The sequence below is a fragment of the Lissotriton vulgaris genome, chromosome 5 (assembly GCF_964263255.1).
Source record: "Lissotriton vulgaris chromosome 5, aLisVul1.2, whole genome shotgun sequence".
In the NCBI taxonomy this organism is placed as follows: Eukaryota; Metazoa; Chordata; class Amphibia; order Caudata; family Salamandridae; genus Lissotriton; species Lissotriton vulgaris.
In genome coordinates, this window is record NC_141693.1 from 1,551,528,914 (window position 1) to 1,551,546,946 (window position 18,033).

Here is an 18,033-nt window from a genome sequence, read left to right on the forward strand (position 1 = left end):
TCGACCTGAGCCTTTTGAAGCGTTTCGGCCCCAATGTCAGTTTGAGTTCTTCGCTCGAGCTATCTTCCATGGCCCAAAAGGCCCCATCGTCGTCTCCTACCTCGTCGACGACTTCTTCCGCTTCAAGCATTTCAACGTCCGCGTCGTAGTTGTAGTCGACCTCCGACGCGGGATTCAACAGGCTCTCACTAACTTCCCGGTCAGCTCCCTCATCATCCCCGGCATCGAATATGTTCACAGGCGCCGGTGCAGTCTGCTGGGCCTCCTGGCGTACAGCGCGACGATGCACAAGAGTCTTCTTGGATCGAAATCTTGAACAAGTAATGCAGCTGGCTTCATCATGATCCGGCGACAGACACTTGTTGCACACCGGGTGGACATCGATGTGGGGATATTTGGAGTTACACACGGGACATCTCTTGAATGGACTCCGGTCCATGATGGTCCGTCGATAAGGTCTTTGGCGTCGACTGGGCCTTCAGCGTCGAAAGCACGTGGCTTTCTGGAATCCGGGTCGGAACTGAGCCAGAAGAATCGGGCACCGAACGCAAAACTATACAGACGAGAAAAACTAAAGGCCTTTTGGCCTTAAGAAAGTTTTATATCGATTCCGACTAGAGTGAACCAATATACATCCAAACCCAATGGCGGAAAAAAACAATCTGAGGATGGAGTCGATGCCCAAGCGCACTGTAGTCCAGGGGAGGAGCCACCTATCTCGTGATACTTCGAAGACTCTTCCAGGACAACAATGTGCGATCATCCGGACCCAACACTAGGCGGCGATCTATGCACAGATATGAATTCAGCAGCCCACATGCCTCGAACACACTTTAAGTGGCAAATTTTACCACTTGACCCTCCATGCCCAACGGTGAGGGGAATGGAGGGCACTGGAACATTACTTCACCTTTGGTGCAATAATAATATTACTGGCTCTGGGTTTCCTCCTCTCTACCCCTTCCAAAGAGGATGAAGCATGTCAGATAGTCAATGGTGAACACACTAATAGACCAACATGGATCGTGTCCTCTTATCCTGGACATCCTGCATTGTAGGAGGGTTCCTCCCACTCACCTTGTGGTCCCTCACCACATATCTTGGGGTATCTCCTACCTGTGACCTGGGAGTTTCTCACCCTGGATATTGGGGTTTCTCACCTGTCACGTTGGGGTTCCTCACTGTTCATCTTGGGTTCCCTATCCTTTCATTTTCAGCTCCTCCCATATCACTTTATGGCAGTCCCTCCTTTCACCTTGTTTGCTGTTCTACTTTTACCTTCTCATTTCTTTCCTTTCAATGTAGGACCCTTTCCCCTTCAATAATGGGGCCACTACCTTTTTATCTTACAGTCCCTCTACATTCACCTTATTGTTCCTTCCTTGAGGGTTCCTTTAACCCTTTATATTGTTTTTTATTCACCTGAAGAACATTCGCCTTAGAGGACCCTTCCCTTTCACCTTCTGAATCCTTACCTTTCACCTTGGGGTCCTTCTTCATCCTCCACTGTGGTACAAATACTGTCACGTGGCGGTGGCCTTGGTCCCAGAAGTGCTGAACCGCAATGGCAATGCCACGGCAGGAAAAGAAGCGACCCAAGCCATGTCTGGAAAAGGGAAAAGCAAATTGTCAAATTAGGCTAATCCAACAGGGGTATAACCCCCCTTCCATTTTCAGCATCTTGCACCTCATTCCAAACATATCTATGGAGACCCCAACTGTGCCTTATTCCCTATATAGTCTGCTCTTAGTTTAAGACCCATCAAGAAGAGAAATGTTGCTCATGCCTGATGCCTGGAGGCAGAGGCCTAGAAAAACGACATGAGGGTTAAGGGGGTGCTAACTCCGAGCAGGGGAAACCTTCTTTCCCAAAACCTGTATTTTTGGTCTCATAATGGGGATCAGTGTTACACTTTGCAGCCAAAAGTTTCCTCTAAACACCAACTACTTAAACTGTGCTCTGGTTCACTTTTTCTGTGGAACTCAATGCCTCATCACACCCTTGAGAGCCAGATGAGACATAGAACACGTGCTTCTGAGATGGTTAAGTCTATTACTAGTGGGCAGTCCTTTCAGCTCCCCATTATTGTGTGTTATGAGATAGCACTGGCTGAGGGAGATCATGTTGCACTGACTAGGTGATTTTATTTTCTCCCATTTAAACAAAGTTGCTGGTCCTCATCCATTCCTAGTCAGTTAAACAGATACAAAAAGGCTCTCAGGCGGCTTCTACACATTTGTAACAAAGCTGCTCCATAATGGTGGCTACAGTTGTCATGCAGCCATGAGTATCATCCTGGTCTGCTTCCACAATTCGAGACACAAGGAAGACGTGGCCAAAGGGGGGGCCGAGGAGGGGAGGCATAGCAACTGATGGGAGGACAGGGGGACCTCTGTATGACACAGCAAAGCCTAAGAGGGAGACATGGACGGGAAGGCAGGTGCTGAGAATTGGCAGGCAGGTGTGGACAGAGCTGCAAGAAGGATCACGGCTATGCCTTAAGGAATGATGAAGAGACTTCACTTTTCCAATTCCCTCTTCAAAGAAATCTGGCAGGAAAGTTAAGGTTAACAACTCTAAGGTACAAATAATATCTATCAGAATACAATTTTTGAAATATTAATGTGTAAATTTTGACAATGGACCAGTATTTGTGATGCTATTTTTATGTGTAAAATAAACTGTAAAAGAATTGGAAGGGAGCTAGCGGCTGCCTTGGACAGATTGTACCTGTTGGGTAAAGAAACACTTACATTATATGACAATTTGAGCCTGTATTATAATTTATATGGTACTATCAACTAATTGATCATGAGGTACAGGTGAATGTCTCAACATCTCTGAAATACCACTACATGGAAACTAGCAGAATTGAGCATGCCACTATATTGAATACGTGTACAATCTTAATCCGAACACTAACCTAAGACTAATATTGAATCACACAATGTAACTTCACTCCAACACTTAATCACACTATAATCCTAAACTTCATCAAAAGCCTAATTCCGATCCTAACTCAAGCTTTAACCCCAAATCTAACCCTAATGCCGGACACTGAACACAAAGTTAAGCCTACACCCTGATACAGTATTTGGGGTTGGACTAATACTGAAAACTCTGCCCTAGTCCTTAACACAACATTACCCCCTCAGCCTAACCACAGACCTAATCGTAACCCTAAACCTAAAGCTACGCCAACCACTTTGATAAACGAACCCTAACACTTACCTTTATAGTGGTGTTATTCAATGTAGTGATATATTCACTACTGGTATTTTCAGTAGGGGTACTTTCGTTGTAGTGCCTTCTATGTAACTGTGCATCAATGTAGTGAAATCTCTGTAATGGGCGTGCACCTGCGTCAAGATCTACTTGGACAATATTTCATATCAATGGCATAACACTTTCTGGCAGTTTTTTCAGCAAATGTACTTTGGGATACATAGTGATCTCAACTGTATCTAGGGGCACTGATCTTAAAACTACATGTGGGAGCACTTTAAAAGTGATTTTATGTCATGATATTCACCTTGGGGATAAGTATCTGCTTCAGAGATGTATGAAAACGTTTTTGTCAAACATGCGCTTGACTCCTCCCAAGAGCAGCAGGAATGGTGTTGGTCTTGACCTTGGGATTCTGAAGGCATAATGGAGTAATGTTGAACTGTGAGCAGAGGTAAGATTGACAGCTCAAAAGAAGCATCACTTCCTATGATGTAATCAGAGTCAAAGGTTGCACTATGTAACTTCCTCCGAGGCCATGCACTCGCATATTCTGTGAGGTTATCTGATCAACTATCATGATGTTGCTTTCAGTATTGTCACTGGAAGGCGAAGAGACAACGGCCATGTGGAGTCACTCATGAGTCACTCATGTGATGTCATCATGGGCTAAAGGGTATACGTCACTTCTGGTAGGCCGGCGAGCCTGGTGACACAGTGTCACTGGACCATCAAAGAGACTAGCTCAGTGCACAGAAATGCCCAGCAGCATAAAATCTGATGACGACTTCTGGTGTTCATGTATCTACCCCAGGTCAGTAGTTCTTAAGAGCTGCGAAGCTGTACCACAGCTATTTTGTTCCTCCGCAGACTCTTCAGCAGTGTTTACTTGACAAGCACAAGTAGCTCCCTGCCAGTAAAGGATCGAAACCTCAAAATGTATATGTTTCACTTATTGGTATTGAATGAGTGGTGATATGGGGATCGGGGAGATCCAGCGTACCCCCTGGAGAGGTATCTGATGGAGACGGACACCCTACATACAATATTGTACTCTGCTGGAAAGAGGAAGAAACTTCCGGTGGTGACACAGGTGGTCTTCTGGATCTGGCGACAGGCGCTTGATCGCATGGGATGGTGGAACAGACTGACCGAGGAGACTCCATTGTGGCAGAACGGTCGTTTACCGGCTCTGGCGTCCTTGCAGGGGTTCCGCGGCTGGGACGCGATAGGAATCTCAGCGTTGGGCCATGTAATGAAAGGCACGACCCTAAAATCATTCCAAGGGCTGAGGGACGAATATAATATGCCCCAAACCCAGTTCTTTAAATATTTGCAGTTCCGACATGCCATCTCCCCTGCCCTGGAGGGACTAGATTCCCTACCTGAATTCAGCCCTCTGGAAGCTAAGGTATTCATGGGAGAATTGGAGGATAAGAAAATATCCTGCATCTACCAATCATTGCTTACACATTGTTCCCCCTACCTTGATAAGTTGCGGACCACATGGGAGGGAGATGTGGGAGAGTTAGAAGAAGAGGATTGGCAGGAGGCCCTTGCTGCCCCTAGAGGTGCGGCGTGGCCGTCCGATTAAGATTTATCCAATTTAAATATCTACATAGAGCTTACTATACTAGAGAGAGGCTGTGGCGGGCGGGGTTGATTGCGTCCCCTGAATGCCTGAGATGTGGTCGGGCGGTGGGCACCTTCCTGCATACAGTATGGTCCTGTGGAGCACTGGAGAGATTCTGGTCAGGTGTTTGGGACTGTTTGTCTGAAGTATTGGGTTGGGAGCTCCCCCGTACGCCGCAGCTGAGCCTTCTTCATGTAATGAAACAAGTGGGTGGCAACATATATAAACGACATTTACTGTTTCTTGGCCTTACTTTGGCAAAGAGCGATGTGGCCCGCGCCTGGAAGGACCCTAGGCCGCCCACCCCCCCGGTGGGAGTATGGAAAAAGGGATTAGACTACTGTATGGGGCTGGAGCGTCCAGTGTTTGAGGCCCGAGGTTGCCCCAGGAAGCACTAAAAAATATGGAAGAGATGGGCGGAATACAGGGGATTGTGGCTGAGCCGCCAGCACAGCGTGATGTGGATGCATGACAGATACATTTAGAACCTGGGAGAGTATTCATTACCTGTTTCATAATTATTTTCTTTCCTAGACCTGTGAGGACATCGTGCGAGGGGTTAGGGTGGGATCCGGGAGGGGGTAGTTAATACGAGTTCGGGGTTAGGAGAGTTGTAGTAATTATGCTTCTTTGAACTAATGTATTGATTGCTACTCTGTGCATTTTGATTATATGCTCACAGCCCCTCCGGTGTTCGGAGTACTGTGGTTTACTTGCAATCTCTCTTAAGAAAACAATAAAATTTTGTTCTGAAAAAAAAAATGTATACGTTTTATCATTCCCGAGGGAATAGGAGTTTTTGTGTGTGAAAAGTTTGGAGTGGGCTTCTGTTGGTAAAGGCAGAAACTGTGCCTGTTGTGAGGGTCAGTGGTGGACAGGAAGTGAGCAGACGGATGGGCTCCAGAGACACACGCTGCCTAATGTGCATGAAGGGTCTCAACATGTCGGATTGAAAGAGTCCTGATGCAAAGCTGGAAAGGGACTCGTAGTGCCGCTGAGATGCTGAATGCCTAGTGGGCTGGTACTGCAACGCGAGCAGAGGAGGAGGATAAAAGCCGCTCATTAGAAAGATGCCCATGGTGCCTCCCTCTGAATGCTAAGCCTGAACACAACAGGAGAGCCCAGCCAGTAACCGGAGGCTTGAGTCTATGCGGTGGGACTTACTTTCAAAAATACCCCCTAAAATCAAACGGCGGTGCTGGTATCAAATGACAAGCCAAAAAAGAAAGACGCTTCTGTTTATGCGGAACCCCTAAACCTGCACCTGAGTTTGCCTAGACACGGGATTTGTTTTTCAAACCCATGTAGTTCAGGCATGAAGGCACCCTTGAGTACTTGTCTAACACACTAGAACAGACACTCGGACGCGGGCGAAGTATACTTTCAAAACGCAGCTACCATGCTCGAGTTCCCCGGCCCCTCTGTGCTCCCAGGACATTAACATTAGCAAGCCACTGCAGTGTCGGCTCCATTAAAGGCTTGTTTCACTGCACGCAATCAAATTCCTCCTTAACAGGCCCGGCTCCAGAAATTTTTATTTGGGTGGGCCAAGGGTGAGAGTATCAGGCAAGTGACACTTCTCGGATCTCCCTCATGACCTCCTCGGATTTCCTCACTACCGCCCTCCACCAGTGCCCCTCCTCTCTCCATAGCCTCTCCCCCCTCATGACCTCCTCTCAGACTCCCTCACTACCGCCCTCTACCAGTGCCCCTCCTCTCTCCATAGCCTCTCCCCCTCATGACCTCCTCAGACTCCCTCACTACCGCCCTCCACCAGTGCCCCTCCTCTCTCCATAGCCTCTCCCCCTCATGACCTCCTCAGACTCCCCCACTACCGCCCTCCACCAGTGCCCCTCATCTCTCCATAGCCTCTCCCCTCATGACCTCCTCGGATTCCCCCACTGCTACCCATCGCCAGTGCCCCTCATCTCTCCGCAGCTCCTCCCCCTCATGACCTCCTCTGCAGACTCCCTCACTAACACGCTCCACCAGTGCCCCTCATCTCTCCATAGCCTCTCCCCCTCATGACCTCCTCGGATTCCCCCACTGCTACCCATCGCCAGTGCCCCTCATCTCTCCGCAGCTCCTCCCCCTCATGACCTCCTCTGCAGACTCCCTCACTAACACGCTCCACCAGTGCCCCTCATCTCTCCATAGCCTCTCCCCCTCATGACCTCCTCGGATTCCCCCACTGCTACCCATCGCCAGTGCCCCTCATCTCTCCGCAGCTCCTCCCCCTCATGACCTCCTCTGCAGACTCCCTCACTAACACGCTCCACCAGTGCCCCTCATCTCTCCGTAGCCCCTTCCCCTCATGACCTCCTGTTCAGACTCCCTCACTACCACCTTCCTCGAGCGCCCCTCATCTCTCCTTAGCCCACCCATTGACCTCCTCCTCGGATTCCCTCACTACCACTCTCCATCAGTGTCCCTCATCTCTCCATAGCCCCTCCTCCTCATGACCTCCTCCTCGGACTCCCTTACTGCCACCCTCCGCCAGTGCCCCTCATCTCTCTGCAGCCCCTCCCCCAATTACCTCCTTCTCTGATTCCCTTACTACCACCCTCCACCAGTGCCCTTCATCTCTCCATAGCCCCTCTCTCATCTGCATTTCTTTTGTTGTATAGCGCTACTCGTAGTGTAGGGTTATCACAGTACTTTACATCACGCACACATTATGCAGAGACAATGAATCATATAAGCACGTAAATCAGTCTACAGGGAATGTCACATAAACCAATGAGGATTACAGGATGTAGAAATCACACGTCATCTATACTGGTGGGCAGAATATTTTAAGAGGGTTTAGTCTGGAGAAACACAAACTCAGGACTTCAGTGCTTGGGGGTTGGCTTTACTAATAAAAATGTATATCTGCCCAAACTAACTCTTTTGAGCAACATTAGAATAATGAAAAACCTGGGAAGTTCTAACTATATCACAACGCCAGAAAAAACAAACATTAAAAATGCAATAGGTCTCGCAGTGACATTATTTAGAGCTATTGATATTGTAAATGACATTGTTTTTTGTGTGTTGTTTTTATTTTGTAAAACATAATGAAAATGAATTGTAATTTTAAATAAAAGTAAAAAGATAGTAGTAAATGGCCTAATGTGATATATAAAGACTTATTGTGTCTAACTGTAAACTACATGTGTTTGGTAGAGGGCAACATATATTGTATATGTTTGTGAGTAAGATGTGTTGTACTGATGGAGTATTTAGATTAGAATGAAGAGGAAGATATGCAGATAAAAGGTAAGGGAATTAGGGTAGTATTGTAAATGGCTAGGCCTTTTATTTTGGGTTTTGTTTTAAATTTATAAATATATAAATAAAACGCATATACATTTACAATGCCAATAGCTCAAACTTGCGTAACTGCGAGACCTATTGCATTGCAAATGCTTGTTTAACATAGAGGGCAAGCAAGCACCAAACTGCGTGACAAGCCAGGTATAGGAACATATGGAGAAAAATATTGCCTTTCAGCAGGAAAGGGTATAGTCCAAGGGCTTTGTAAGAAATGCCAATTACTACTCCTACTCCACCACCTACTACTCCTACTACCCCACCACCTACTACTCCTACTCCACCACCTACTACTAGTCCTACTACTACTCCTCCACTACCTACTGCTCCTCCACTACCTACTACTCCTACTCCACCTACTACTCCTACTCCACCATCTACTATTCCTACTTCACCACCTACTACTCTTACTACACCATCTACTACTACTACTCCTAATGCTACTCCTCCACCACCTACTACTCCTACTCCACCACCTCCTACTCCTACTACTACTCTACCACCTACTACTCCTACTTCTACTCTACCACCTACTACTCCTACTCCACCACCACCTACTACTCCACCACCACCTACAACTCCACCACCACCTACTACTCCACCACCACCTACTCCTACTACACCATCTACTACCACTACTCATACTCCACCACCTACTACTCCTACTCCACCATCCACTCCTACTACTACTACTCCTCCTCCTACTCCACCATCTACTAGTCCACCACCTGCTACTACTCCACCACCTAATACTCATACTCCACCACCTACTACTATTACTCCTACTATTACTCCACCACCTACTACTCCTACTCTACCACCTTCTACTCCTACTCCACCACCTACTACTCCTACTCCACCACCTACTACTCCTACTCCACCACCTACTACTCCTACTCCACCACCTACTACTCCTACTCCAGAGAGTCCGCCTTCCACCATTCAAGTCCGAGGCCACTGAAGTCATCTGTGGCGTACCACAAGGATCCTCACTCAGTCCCACCCTCTTCAACGTATACATGAGCCCCCTCGCGGCCATCGCCCGCCAACACAACCTCAAAATCATCTCCTACGCGGATGACACTCAACTGATCCTTTCACTCACCAATGACCCTAGCACCGCCAAAACTAACCTACACGAAGGAATGAAAGAAGTTGCCGAATGGATGAAACACAGCCGTCTGAAACTGAACTCGGATAAAACAGAAGTCCTCATATTAGGTACATCCCCCTCTGCATGAGACGACTCTTGGTGGCCGGAAGCCCTTGGAAAAGCACCCATCCCGACGGACCACGCACGGAACCTGGGCGTCATCCTGGACTCCTCACTCTCAATGACCAGACAAGTCAACGCCGTCTCATCATCCTGCTTCAACATCCTTCGCATGCTCAAAAAAAATTTCGCTGGATCCCCACCGAAACCAGAAAAACAGTCACCCACGCTCTGGTCACGAGCCGTCTGGACTACGGAAACACCCTCTACGCAGGTACTACCGCTATACTCCAGAAAAAACTCCAACAAATCCAAAACGCCTCAGCCAGGATCATATTAGACATCCCGCGTAACGAACACATCTCTGGTCACCTGAAAAACCTCCACTGGCTACCCGTCAATAAGAGGATCACTTTCCGACTTCTGACCCACGCACACAAGGCACTCTACGAAATCGGACCAGAATGCCAACTACGATCCTCCAGCCAAGCCCTCGCCACTGTACCTCGCATCAACAAGACCACCATGGGAGGTAGATCCTTCTCATACCTGGCGGCTAAAACATGGAACTCACTTCCCACTTACCTTCGCCTTACCCAGAACCACCTAGCATTCAGAAAGCAACTTAAAACGTGGATATTTGACAAGTAATCCTCCTCCCCTCCCTAAGCGCCTTGAGACCCTCTGGGTATGTAGTGCGCTATATACATTTTATGACTTGACTTGACTTGACCTACTACTCCTACTCCACCACCTACTACTCCTACTCCACCACCTACTACTCCTACTCCACCACCTACTACTACTCCACCACCTACTACTCCACCACCTACTACTCCACCACCTACTACTCCTACTTCACCACCACCTACTACTCCTACTACTACTTCTCCTACTCCACCTACTACTACTCCACCTACTACACCTAGTACTACTACACCTAGTAATACTCCACCTACTACTACTACTCCACCTACTACTACTCCTACTCCACCACCTACTAATCCACCACCGACTACTACTCCACCTCCACCACCTACTACTCCTCCTCCTCTACCACCTACTCCTACTCCATCACCTACTCCAACACCTCCTACTCCACCACCTACTACTCCACCACCTACTACTCCACCACCTACTATTCCTACTTCACCACCTACAACTACTACTCCATCTCCACCACTTCTACTCCACCTACTCCACCACTTACTACTCCTACTCCACCACCCACTCCTACTACTTCTACTCCTCCTCCTACTCCACCATCTACTAGTCCGCCTGCTACTACTCCACCACCTACTACTACTCCTACTCCACCACCTACTACTCCTACTCCACCACCTACTACTACTCCACCATCTACTACTACTCCACCATCTACTGCTACTACTACTATTACTCCACCCCCTACTACTACTACTCCACCACCTACTACTCTGCCTACTACTCCTACACCACCTACTCCTCCACCACCCACTACTACTACTCCTACTACACCTACTACTCCTACTCCAGCACCTACTACTACTCCAGCACCTACTACTACTCCTATTACTGCTACTCCTACTCCACCACCTTCTATTACTACTACTACTACTACTACACCTACTACTCCTACTCCAGCACCTACTACTACTCCAGCACCTACTACTAGTACTACTACTCCACCACCTACTACTACTACTACTCCACCACCTACTACTACTACTACTCCACAACCTACTACTACTCCTACTACTACTCCTACGACTACACCTACTACTACTACTCCTACTCCACCACCTCCTACTCCACCACCTAATATTACTACTCCTACTACTCCTATTCCACCACCCACTACTCCTACTACTCCACCACCTACTCCCACTCCTACTCCACCACCTACTACTACTCCACCACCTACTCCTACTCCGCCACCTACTCCTACTACATCAGCTACTACTCTTACTCCCACTACTCCTACACCACCTACTACTCCTACTCCACCACCTACTACTCCTACTCTACCAACTACTACTCCACCTACTACTACTACTCCTACTCCACCTACTGCAAATACTCCACCACCTACTACTACTCCACCACCTACTACTCCGCCACCTACTACTACTCTTAGTACTCCTACTCCACCACCCACTACTCCACCACCTACTACTACTCCTACTCCACTACCTACTACTACTCCTACTCCACCACCTACTACTACTCCTACTACTCCCACTCCACCACCTACTACTCCTACTCCACCACCTACTACTCCTACTCTACCAACTACTACTCCACCTATTACTACTACTCCTACTCCACCTACTGCAAATACTCCACCACCTACTACTACTACTACTCCACCACCTACTACTCCACCACCTACTACTACTCTTAGTACTCCTACTCCACCACCCACTACTCCACCACCTACTACTACTCCTACTCCACCACCTACTACTCCACCACCTACTCACCTACTACTACTCCTACTACTCCCACTCCACCACCTACTACTCCTACTCCACCACCTACTACTACTCCTACTCCACCACCTACTACTACTCCTACTACTCCCACTCCACCACCTACTACTCCTACTCCACCACCTACTACTCCTACTCCACCACCTACTACTTTTACTCCACCACCTACTACTGCTACTACTACTCCTACTACTCCCACTCAGCCTACTACTCCTACTCCACCTCCTACTCCACCACCTACTATTACTCCTTCTCCTACTCCATCACCTACTACTCCACCACCTACTCCTACAACACCACCTACTACACCACCTACTACTACTCCACCACCTACTACTATTATTACTCATACTCCACCACCTACTACTTCTACTCCACCACCTACTACTCCTACACTCCTACACCACCTACTACTATTCCAACTACTACTCCTACTCGTCCACCTACTCCTATTCCTCCACCTACTCCTACTTCTACTCCTCCACCTCCTACTCCTACTCCACCACATACTACTTCTACTACTACTCCTATTCCTACTCCACCACCTACTACTCTAACTACTCCTACTCTACCACCTACTACTCCACCACCTACTACTCCTACTCCACCACCTACTACTCCTCCTACTATTCCTATCCCACCACCTACTACTCCTACTACTGCTCCTACTCCACCACCTACTACTGGTGGTGGTGGGTAGGATGCTGGTGGGTATAGTTGCAGTGGGTAGGGTGGCGGTGGGTAGGGGTGGAGGGTGGCGGTGGGTAAGGGTGGTGGGTAGGGTTGGTGGTGGGTAGGGATGGTGGGTAGGGTGGTGGGTAGGGGTGGTGGGTAGGGGTGGTGGGTATGGTGGTAGGGTGGTGGTAGTGGGTGTGGTGGTGCTGGGTAGGGTGGTGATGTGTAGGGTGGTGGTGGTGGGTAGGGTTGGTTGATAGGGTGGTGGTGGGTAGGGTGATGGGTAGGGTGATGGGTAGGGTGGCGGTGGGTAGGGGTGGTGGGTAGGGGTGGCGGGTAGGGGTGGCGGGTAGGGGTGGCGGGTAGGGGTGGTGGGTGGGGGGGTGGGTGGTGGTGGGTTTGGTGGTGGGTTTGGTGGTGGGTAGGGTGGAGGTGGTGGGCAGGGTGATGGTGGTGGGTAGGGTGGTGGTGGTTGGTAGGGTGGTGGTGGCGATGCATAGAGGTGGTGGGTAGGGGTGGTGAGTAGGGTGGTGATGGTGGTGGTGGTGGTTAGGGTGGTGGGTGCATACATGCGTTACATGAGGAATCATTCATTTTTGTTAGGCACGGGGTGTTTAAGTGATTTGCCCAGATTCACAGGTAGCGTCGGTGCGAGGCAGCGCATGCGCACCATCTAGAGTCGAGACCTAAAAAGGAGTTAAAAATGGCACAAATTATCTATTTTTTTGGTGGGAAATTATCATGGGAAACTCGTATTATTTTCCAGCCAGGAGACCAAATTATTACACCCAAGCCCCAAACAATTCTGACATGGGGTGAGTTAATGCTATATTATAAACACCCATGTATGAAATACAGAATTTTGCGATTCCCTGCTCCTGTGTGATGTCTGTGTCAGTCTACGTTTCTGTATTTGAATTCCGGGACTTGTACATATCCCAGAATACAAAGAAAACACTTGGACTGGGTTAACATTTGACAGGGATGGCGTGTTGCGTTAAATATCACCATATACAGCGTTAATAACTAGCCAAGAAATATATTTTCGCGGTAAGTAAATGGAAGTGTCTTATGATGAGGTAACCATATAAATCCTGTCGTGTAGCCCCAAGAAGGGGACGTGTATGTAATACCTATTTTCTGCTAATTCCGACCTGTACAATGCAACCAAATTGTCGGGAATGGAATTGACTAACCAGTTGAAATATATATTGCCTATATTAGAATGATGATGCGTACCCTTGGTTTTGCCAGTACATTAAAAAACAATATAACATTGTTATAGGGGAAAAAATGCATTTGCCCCAGGCTCCCAACTCCTTAAGCTGTGCCCGATAGGCAGAGAAGGGTGTAGAGGGCGGCTGAGAGAAGAGACGTTTGCAAACAGAAATAAAGAGAGTCGATACAGATGGGGCCTTTTGGAAAGGGGTGGGCGCCCATGCCTTACCGCGTCCTGCTACTTCCCCCCAGGCCTTTCATTCCAGGCTTTCATCCGTCACACCCCTGCTCTCCTCCTCAGCCCCCACGCCTCCTCATCTGCCCATCTTTGTCAATTCCTCGGAACTCCTTCACCCCCTCCACTCCCCCTTTCTTCACTCTCCTCGCTTCAGCACTTCTTTATTTCCCTTCTGGGTCCTCCCTTTCAGATACATGCCAACATTTTAGGACAGGGAAGTGGGAGATTGTGAAATTGAAATAGGGATAATGTATGAGATAGTTAAAAGGAAACCATTTGGGCTCGAAAAATCTGGAGTCTCCCGGCTGAATCGGGTCTATTGGCACGTCTGCTTTCATCCCTTCACTTGTGCACCTCCACAGCATCTCTGCCCCCATCTCTCATCATCCCCACCCCTCAGTCTCAATCATTTCCCTTCAGCCACTTCCGCTTACTTCTCGTTTCTGGGTCGAGTCTGAAGCCGAATACTTTGAATCCCAACAGGGTCAGCTCAGCCCCTCATCCTTTCGGTGTCGATACAGCGTGGCCTTCCGTTGGGTAGCTGTACCCTTCCCCTCCTGTTTCCAATGCTTTCGACGGTTACACACTAGTGGAAGTGCATGCATCATGGAGTGACCCTCGTACACGTGCTTCTCTCTCCCCAGACCCTCCTTTACTCATCTTTTCACCTCTCTTTACCTCCTCCTCGCGTTCATCCCCACTCCCTTCTTTTCCGTTCCTTTCCTTCCTCTCAGTCCATGGCCCTGTTGTTCCCCCACTTATTCCATTTCTCCGCGTCGGGCGGTGTTATTCTTTTTACACCCCTCCTCCTTCCCTCCCCCTTCATGTTCTCCGTTACTTTCCTCCTCTTGGTCCTCCGTCCTCCCCCAGACTCTTATTTTCACTTCGCAATCCTGCTCTATTTTTTTTGTACGACCTCTCCCCCATGTTCCTTTTTCACACCGTCTCCCTTTCTCCTTTTATTCCTGTACGGTTTCGTCCTCTCCCTTCATTTCTTTTCATCAGCCCCCGCCCCTCCCTCAGGCCTCACACCTCCATTCCGCCTTCTATGCTTCTCTTCTCCCCTCCATGCTTCTCTTCTTCCCTCCCTGGTGTCTCTTGCTGCTCCAGGTGTGATCTGCACTCTTCTTCCCCCTTAAATTCTATTAATCAGCCCCCCTCCTCCCGGCCCCTTCCTCAGTCTTCACACCTCCATCCCCCTTTCATGCCTCAGTTTCTCTCCTTACCTCGTCTCTCGGCTCTGGCAGCCCAAGGTCGGCCCTTGTGATTCATGCATCGCCAACAGCCTGTCCCTCGCAGTTCAACCACGAGTGAGGGGCTGAAATGACGGCACAAACGCAAAACTAGGCGGACGAGGCGGTGACGCAGTTACAACACTTTGCCCCCCGCACCCACTCCTGGGTCGCTCATTGGAAGACAGGAAGGGCAGGTGCTACCATACCACCCAAATCTATTGCACAAAGTGCTGCTGAATGCTCTATAGGTTGTTGTCCCCGGCAGGAAGTGAAAAAAGTACAAGAGAATAACCAATAACAAGGAGGGTCCATCCACTGCAATGCAACAATGACGAAAAGCGCATGCACACAAAATAAAAAAAAAGGAGCGGGAACAGGATACTGAATCCCGCCCATCCAGGACTCCCTGACCTGCCTCATGGTTGCCAAGGCAATATTTCTAAAAATATTGTCGTGCTACCGTAAGGCAGGTCATGGAGTCCTCGAGAGGCGGGATCCAGAGCAGACAAATCTGCTAAATAGGAGCTTTTTCCAATGGAAGGCCTCCGTTTCCAGAGGCCTGCCAATGGAAAAAAGGGGCGTGGCTTCACGCCATACTGAAATCCCCTGCTCACAATATCTCTTTGCCTGCAGCAGGGAATGCCCTGCAATGCAGGCTTCGACCTAAAAATACTTTCTAACTATACCCTAGAGGTTTGCCTGCAGCTCTATGATAGGATTGTAACTTCTGAACTGCAAGTAACACAAGAATCTCTGTGACAAAGGAGTAACCCACTGGGCTATCCACATAAAATACAGTTTATCTGCATTTCAAAGATACCAACAAACAAAGGATTGCTCTCCAGCAGGATTATTAATCACCAGAGTTATCTGGACATTTTTTATTGTAAATGAAGAATGCATAAAGTATGTGTCATGGTGGGCCTTCCCTGATTTGAAAAAGAAGAACAAATAGCCACACATTCTCTTACCTGCTGGTTCCTCGTCACAGCCAATCTGATAAGCAGCTGCAGGGCCAGGAAAGGTGAATCAGGATAAACAAACTTTTTTTCCAGCGAGGAATAGAAAAGGAAATATCCAGGCAGCAGAACGGTTAAGGTTACACTTAAGGTTGCCCGGTGCCAAAGAAAGGATTTGTCCCCTTCCCGTGACCCAATCGTACCTGCACGAGTGGGCAGCACGAGTGGGGAGGGACACAGCCCACTTTCTAAAAGGCGATGCGTGATTGGGCGTGCCTGTGAGAGCCCACGCCCAATTACGCAGCTCATAGGAAGAAAAACTGAACGTTGTAAAAGAAAGTGGCCATTTACTTCTGGCCTTCGAGACGACACTGCCAGGAACAGGTTCATGTTTAGGTGGGTCAGGCTCAGGTATTGGTGGGCCTGGCCCACCCGGTCCACCCGCTAGAACCGGTCCTGCTCCTCATCATCATTAAAAGTAGACAGGTTTCTTTGTGCAGGGCATCATCTATGGCGCAGCACCCCTTTCCCAGCCCCCATGTACAGAACATGCCTGGCTGTCGTTTGCAGCTCATGCTGACAGCGCCAGACTGCGAAAGGCCAATGAAGGGATTTTGCTACTCACAGTATCCGACCACTGGGAAAACAAAAAAAACGTTTCGAACAACGAATAATATGAAACCCGAATTTACTGCCCAGAATGTGAATTTGGGATAAAAAAAATGTCCCGACAAAAAAACTGCAGCCCAGGCAAACTAGAACGAAACTGTGTCTAGGCTCATTGCGCCTCCCTTGCAGGTGTAAGCTACCTCAGAACCAGCCTTTCCTAAGGTGGCCTGGGCGGAGAGAAATGTGGCGCCCTTGCTGATGGCAGTGAATTAAATGAGGCAGCAAGGGGTCTCTTTTGTGTTCACTGGTCAGTACCTGGATGAGCAGGGACTGGCCCTGAACACAAACATCCCCCGGACCTCCACCAGCTCACCTAAATCACCATCGCCGATAGCTTAGCTGCCTCACCCAGATGATGGTTTTTTTGATGTTGCCAGCAGGGGTTAGAGGGTGATGAGATGGAAAGGGAGGGGTCTTCGGACAAGAAGCTGATCTCGGATCTGTACAAGGTGCCGTAGTCCCGATATACCCACACATATCATGCGGGACGCGCGCGTTGGGAGAGGGATCTTGGGCGTAGTCTTAGTTCCAAGGAGTGGGAGGGTGCATGCTACAGGGCGCGCCACACCGCAACGCATGTAGGCCTAACTGAAACATTCACCAAGCTTGTCTATTACTAGTACTATACCCCAGGGAGACTCCACCAAGCTGACGCTACACAGAGCCCCGACTGTTGGAGAGGGTGTGGGAAGAGTGGCACACTGGTTCACCTTTAATCGGAATGCAAACATCTCCCGGCTTACTGGACGAGGCTGTCAAGCACCTAGACACGGAACTCCCTAGGCTTCCTGAATAGGTCTGTTGGGGGTGCCAACTCCGCTCATCTACCCTTTGAAAGCTGAGCGAGAGAAGCAGATAGCCATAGCACTAGGCACAGCCATTCAGAACATATCAATTCATTGGAGTTCCCCTCGAATTCCTGCACATACAGGGTGGCATCAGCAATTGTGGCATATGCTGGGCATCGAAAAGATTCCTCTTACCCTGGTCGGGAAAGGCTCTTCCTTCAGTGATCTTTTACAGCCATTCCTCGCTCTGCTTGCTGAAGACTTCCGAGAGCTGTCTTGCCTTAGATACTTACACCTCTTGCGCCTAACTGCCCCGGACCCCTCCACATAGGCTGGCCTAGTTCTATGAACGACAGCGCCGTACAGAAGTAATGGACTGGGGGGGGGAGGGGG

General features: G+C 48.9%; 1 protein-coding gene across 1 annotated transcript in view; it reads right to left on the reverse strand.

The window, feature by feature from the left end:
* The window catches only part of LOC147715132 (NEDD4-binding protein 1-like), a 411,610-nt gene that overhangs the window by 227,938 nt on the left and 165,639 nt on the right, over positions 1-18,033 (reverse strand). Inside the window, exon 3 of the mRNA XM_086923616.1 lies at positions 1,476-1,606. Within this exon, the coding sequence (XP_086779742.1) occupies positions 1,476-1,606 (131 nt within the window). The remainder of the gene's footprint in view (positions 1-1,475; positions 1,607-18,033) is intronic.